The 6429-nt window shown below is 43.1% G+C and overlaps 1 protein-coding gene across 1 annotated transcript; it reads left to right on the plus strand.

The window, feature by feature from the left end:
• Positions 1-608: 608 nt before the first annotated feature.
• LOC127347724 (uncharacterized) lies at positions 609-5391 on the plus strand. Its single transcript, XM_071818192.1, has 8 exons — positions 609-722; positions 801-2622; positions 2703-2810; positions 3367-3441; positions 3527-3865; positions 4086-4335; positions 4415-4527; positions 5308-5391. Exons 1-8 carry the CDS (start codon positions 625-627, stop codon positions 5389-5391), a joined length of 2889 nt encoding a protein of 962 aa, XP_071674293.1. The 5' UTR covers positions 609-624.
• Positions 5392-6429: the final 1038 nt, after the last annotated feature.

Genomic DNA, 6429 nt, shown 5'->3' on the forward strand with positions numbered 1-6429 from the left:
CTGCCAGATCGGTCAGAGATTCAGAGATGAGGCCAAGGCGCTGCAGGCCAACGCTCCAGGAGATGGCTCCTTGGTCCTTGCATGAAAAATTGGTAACTGCCGCAGAAGACGCGCGGCAATCTGCAGAACACCACACCAATATTTCACTTCAGTTCTTTTCATCTTCACCTATTGGATTGAGATGGTTTCATTTTCAGTATTCACCAGATGTGATAGCTTCCAGGTTATGTCCAGCCGACATTGGTACTCCTGTTTGGAATAGAAAAGCAAATGCAAACAAGATCATATACTGCTACAGATTTATAATGCCTTTTCTTGATCCTATGATAGCAAATTCAGAAATCTTTTACTGTAACTATCACTTAACAAATTCAGAAATTCATATACTGTAACTATCACTTAACAAATTCAGAAATTCAGAAATTCATATACTGTAACTATCACTTAACAAATTCAGAAATTCATATACTGTAACTATCACTTAACAAATTCAGAAATTCATATACTGTGGCTCCAAAAAGTAAAACAAGATCATGCTTTCTTTTTTTGGCATAATCATTTTATTTATAGCATTGTTGCATTTGTTTTGGAGTATTCTTTATAGCATGAATATTTTTGTAGGATATGGTCAAGGGAACAAGAGGGGTACAAGATAACAAGAGAAAGAGAATAAACAACAAGACGAGACTCCAATATGATGATCCATTAATTCTCTCCAATGAGTAAGTTCCAATTCTTTTTGTGATTTTTGAAGGAGTTCGATGCTCATGTGGACTAAATTTAATCTTCTCTCTGCACAGCTATATGAATGAACAAATTGACGGCGGCAAACTATATATGCTTGTTTCCAAGAGGAAGAAAGCACCTCTTAGTGCAAAAGATGTGTGGAGATACAGCAGAATGCGCCAAGAGGACATCTTCTCCAAACCTTTGATCCATATGAGACTGGGATTCCCTCGGATGAGAGTACATTGTGATAAGATGCAAGAGCAACAAAGAGGCAAGGATGCTATCATTGATCTCAATTTGAGCCCATCACATCAGATGCTAGAGCAGCATAGAGTGCACAATGTTGTCATTGATCTCAATTTGAGCCCATCACATCAGATGCAAGTGCACGAGAGAGGCAAGGATGTTGTCATTGATCTCAATTTGAGCCCGTCACAACAGATGCAAGTGAAGGACAGAGGCAAAGGTGATGAGACGATGCTAGAGCAGGACAGAGGCAAGGGTGATGAGACGATGCTAGAGCAGGACAGAGGCAAGGGTGATGAGACGATGCTAGAGCAGGACAGAGGCAAGGGTGATGAGATGATGCTGGAGAAGGACAGAGGCAAAGAACTGAGAGATGAGGAAAGATATGGTCTTTATTTTGCCTTAGAAGTAATCAGAAGAAGAGATGGAGGTTTTACGAAAGAGGATAAGCAACTCATAGCAGAAATGCTCAACACAAGTATACGAACAGTCGAAAGGGTGTGGAACTTAGGCAAGAATCAGATTGCAGAAGGGAAACGAAGAGTTGATGTTTCGAACCAAAAGAAGGGTCATGTTGGCCGTAAGAGAATAGATTTGGGCCTCTCGAGGGTACCGACAATCCCACTTAATAAAAGGAGGACGATCCGATCTTTAGCGAAGGACCTAGGTGTTAACCGCACAACCTTACACCGAAGGTTTAAGTGGGGTGAGCTGAATCGACACACTAACACCCTGAAGCCGTTGTTGACAGAAGCAAACAAGGTCCAGAGAATGAAATTCTGCCTCGCTATGCTCAATGAGAACTCTTTGCCATCTCCCGAGCCAACATTCAAGGTTATGGACGACATGGTCCACATAGATGAGAAATGGTTCATTCTGAGTAGGGTGAAGAACACATACTACCTGCTCCCCAAAGAACCTAAACCCTTGCGCACAGTGAAGAACAAGAACAACATCGCCAAAGTGATGTTCTTAACTGCGGTTGCTAGGCCGAGGTATGGTGAAGGTGACATAGTCACGTTTGATGGCAAGATTGGAACTTGGGCATTTGTAAAGGAAATTCCAGCTGCTAAAAAAAGTAAGAACAGAGAAAAGGGGACAATCGAGGTAAAACCCATAAAAGTTACCCGAGATGTCATGAGGAACTATCTCTGCGAGCTAGTGATTCCTGCCATCCAGGACAAGTGGCCTGATGAGGATGTAGGAAGAACAATCTTCATCCAGCAGGACAATGCCAAACCTCATGTCCTCCCTAATGATGAGGGTTTCCGACAGGCCGTAGCACAGACTGATTTGGACATCAAGTTGTTGCAGCAACCTCCAAACAGTCCGGACCTAAATGCTCTAGATCTAGGCTTCTTTAGGTCTCTGGAGTCTCACACCGATACAAGAGCACCAAACAATATTCGAGAGTTGATAGAAGGTGTGGAGGAAGAATATAATAACTACGAGGTCGACAAACTCTCTCGAACCTTCGTGACACTCCAATCATGTATGATTGGGGTGATGGAAAATGGAGGAGGGATAGACTATGAAATCTCTCACATGAATAAGAACCGCCTCCAGGCAGAACGTAGTCTAGGAATCCCTCTAACTATCTCGGCGGAGCTACTTGTAAAAACTAAAGACCTTATCAAAGCAGCAGAGGTAAAGATTCAGATAGACTAATTTGAATTTCAAATCTAACTAGTGTTGCTCATACAATTTGTTTTTCGAAATTAATGCAGGTGCAAGCTAAGCAACAATCAGCGCCCATTCCTAAAATTAAGCAGCGAAACTCCCATAAAAAGGAAAATAAGGAAGTTTCCATTTCATTGAGGAAACCCCATTTAGTGGTATGTAACATAGTACTCCTAGTGTAATATGTTAGTGTTCATTTGTTATTACTTTGTAACACTCCTTTGTGCAGGGAGCTGGTCTTCGGAATATGGGCAACACGTGCTTTCTAAATGCAATTCTTCAATGCATGACTCATACTGTCCCACTATTTCAGAAAATTCGTTGCACTGACCACTCCAGTCCATGCTCATGTATGTATTGTTTCTCCTAACGGCATGATTTCTCCTAATGGCTTTGCTTTGCATGATATGTTCTACTCTTACCATGTAGATGATGAAATTGGGTTCTGTTCTTTATGCGCCCTAAAAGCACAAATGGAAGAATCAATTCAAAGCCCTGGGTCTGTTTTAGTGCCAGCAAGGTTCAAAAATAATTTAAGCAGTATCCTTTGGATTGACGATATGTTTCCTCTGCTTTATTTAAGTTTGGTGAATTTTTTACATACTGTCAATTCCTTAACAAGATTTACAAGAATTATCTCCAGCTTTTATACCAGGACAACAAGAGGATGCACATGAGTTATTAAGTTGCTTGCTGGAAAATTTGTATAAGTGTACCCTTGATGCCAAATCAATTGATGGGGAAAGTATTGTCGAGCAGGTGTTTGGAGGTAGACTGAAAAGCCTGGTATGTACCGTACTTCTTATTGCTTAGTTGTGTTCAAACTACTATGGCTTATTTGGAGTAATACAATTCTCTTCATATACTGTAGTTGACATGCCATGATTGCGGTCACTGTTCAGAGACATTTGAGCCCTTTCTTGATATCAGCTTGGAGATCGATCAGGTTCATGACCTTGTTGCTGCATTGGAGTCTTTTACTAAGGTGGAACAATTAGGTGATGCTGAGAACAAGCTAAAATGTGAAAGTTGTAATGGCCAAGTGTGTAAGGACAAACAGCTTGTGCTTGATACAACACCAGATGTGGTAGCATTTCAACTAAAGCGCTTCACAGTTACCCTTGATGGTTACATTGAGAAAATTGACAAACATGTGGCATACCCATCACAACTTGATTTGCAGCTATTCCACACTAACCCAAACAAAGAGGTGAGCTACATGTGCACCATTCGATGTGCACCATTCTTGGTTTATCGATGAAGCATATTTTGATGTTTTTCTTGTATTTTAACATGCATCAGGGCCAAAAATATGATTTGTATGGCGTTGTTAAGCATTCTGGCTTGCCTAACTTTGGCCACTACATGTGCACCATTCGTTGTTCACCAACTAGTTGGCACTTGATGAATGACTCACTTGTAAGTGCTAGTACTTAATTGTTCTTTCTTTTTTCATGGCACGGATATTTTCACCTTATAACATATATTTTCACTTGCAGGTTGATTCAATTACTGAGACAAGTGCACTAAACCAAGAAGCATATCTACTCTTCTATATTAGGCAGGGCATGTTTCCATGGTTCTCAAGTTTGTTACAGGAAGCTAATAGTGGTGTCCCTAGTGCTACCAAGAGGATGTACCCTGTTAATGACCATAATGTGTTTGCCTTTGAGAACTTGGGTAAGGTTTATTTCCAATTATAATCTGCTTGAAACCAAGAGGAGTACATTTGCAGTAACTAATCAATACCTTTCTGCAGTGACTGAACATCAAACGAATATGAAGAAGCAAAAGGGTGCATATTTGTCTACATCTTCCGAAAGCTCTTCCCTGGATCAGAATGCATCACGGCTACCGACGGGCATGACGTCTGTAAAAAGAAAATGTGGTCTCAAAAGATTAGATTCACCAAATGTGGTGCTTTGTTGAAACAAAGGCTGCATCACGGTTCATAGACAGACTACTAGACCTTGTACTCTTATTAGATAGACTACAGAGAAGCATTGATGTTTGAGGACAGCATACTATGATTGGCTATTTACAGTAGCACGGTAGGATGGTGTTAGCACTAGATTTCAGTTTCCCACCGCACCATGTCCTCCGAGCCCATTAACCTGCCGTTGGTACTCAGGCTGTACACGGTTAAAAACAAAGCGGCCCCATTAACCTGCTGTTCAGTCATTTATCTTTGCAATGAGTTTTTGGACAAGATTGATTTCCTTGGTGGACACAAGTTCAAAGCACAACAAATACTCCAAGATTTTACCTAGATGACAGAATAGTGCTTTCTTGGTATAGTTCCAAGATTCAGAAAATAGTCTAAGTGAATTAATAGTGCTTTCTTGGAGTACTTTTGTTGGAGTAGTTTATTTCAGTTTCTTGGTTAAATTAACTGCATTAGTTAACTGAAAATAGTCCTTCAACATCAATGAATTAACTGCATTGCTCTTGTTGGAGTACTGTAAACTAGGGAGTAGTTTATAAGAGAGTCAACACTTCACAAGTACTCCTAGTTTAACAGAGATAAACAGAGATTAAAATAAACACATACAGTAGTCCTAGTTTGCATCATATTTCAAGGTTGAGTTCCAGAGCTATAACCTCAACATCAGTAATCTTACAAGGAGTACAGTATTTTGGTTCTACTTTTAGGAGATCAACCATGCTGCTGCTAGTGAATTGTGGGCAGAGTGCAAGGACAGTCTGATCTGCTTAGCTAGAGTTACATACAGCTGATGAGTTCTCCAAAACACCCAGGGAGCAGACAATAGTGCAAGCTACAAGCTGATGAGTATGCATGCTTGTGAGTATGGCAACAGTTCATCGATGGAAACCATCAATTTGAGGGAACGCTACAGCCACAAGCAAAAAACACTCAGAGCCACAAGACGCACCTGAAGAACCGAACCTCCAATTGGAGCTCCTCCGCTGCCACGCCATTGGAGCTCCGCCGCCGCCACAAGAAGCACCATCACTGCTGGTGATTGGAGCTCCTCCACCAACAACCTCGACTGGATCTCCGCCGTGCCTCCACCACCGAGCAAAATCCCCATTTTGAGCTCAAGCTCGGGGGGATGCAGCACCATCACCCGATTGGAGCATCGCCACCGCAATAGGATCTCCGCCAGACACTAGCACCACTTGATCTCCGCCGTGCCGTCGCCACCGCCGTGCCAGTCCGTCGCCACCGCCACCGGGAGCAAAATCCCAATTTTTAGGACCTCCTCGGTGGGCACGGGGGGATGTGGACGCGCCGATGCGATAGAAGGAGAGAGCGCCCGCGGAGAGAGAGAAGGAGAGGGCGGCGACGTCGCGCGCAAGGAAAAGGGCGTGGGGCGGAGGAGGGAGAGGCGCCGTCGACGGCAGCGACGATGTCGTCGCCAGGAAGAGGAGGAGGGTGCGGGGCAGATGGGCCGGAAACTGGTCGGGAGAACGACGGGGGTGTTTTCGTAAAAATGGCATTCCGACATCTAATTCGTGACGGAGGGAGTATTAGGTATAGATATATTCTCTTTATCAAAAAAAAAAAAATCTGCTGGCTGGGTCGCACGATCTTGGTCAACCACCGCGTCGGCTTACGCATGTGGCCCTCGGATGCCGGACCGTACGGACGACACCGTTTGATAATTCTACCGAGAAGATCGACGAGCGGATCCATCAAGTCATCCCTATGATTAGATTATATTAGACTAGCCCGTTGAGTACTGTACACACTGGTACTGATCGGCCGGCCGGGCAGCCTCACATGGCCCTTCACCCGTAACTCCACATGCG

This window comes from Lolium perenne, chromosome 4, assembly GCF_019359855.2.
Source record: "Lolium perenne isolate Kyuss_39 chromosome 4, Kyuss_2.0, whole genome shotgun sequence".
In the NCBI taxonomy this organism is placed as follows: domain Eukaryota; kingdom Viridiplantae; phylum Streptophyta; class Magnoliopsida; order Poales; family Poaceae; genus Lolium; species Lolium perenne.

What these genes read in the sequence shown, in the direction of transcription:
- LOC127347724 (XM_071818192.1), top strand. Translation starts at nt 625, where the DNA reads ATGGTCAAGGGAACAAGAGGGGTACAAGATAACAAGAGAAAGAGAATA. An exon ending in ACCTTATCAAAGCAGCAGAG is followed by an intron (nt 2,623 to 2,702) that starts GTAAAGATTCAG and finishes AAATTAATGCAG; the next exon opens with GTGCAAGCTAAGCAACAATC. An exon ending in GTTTGCCTTTGAGAACTTGG is followed by an intron (nt 4,336 to 4,414) that starts GTAAGGTTTATT and finishes ACCTTTCTGCAG; the next exon opens with TGACTGAACATCAAACGAAT.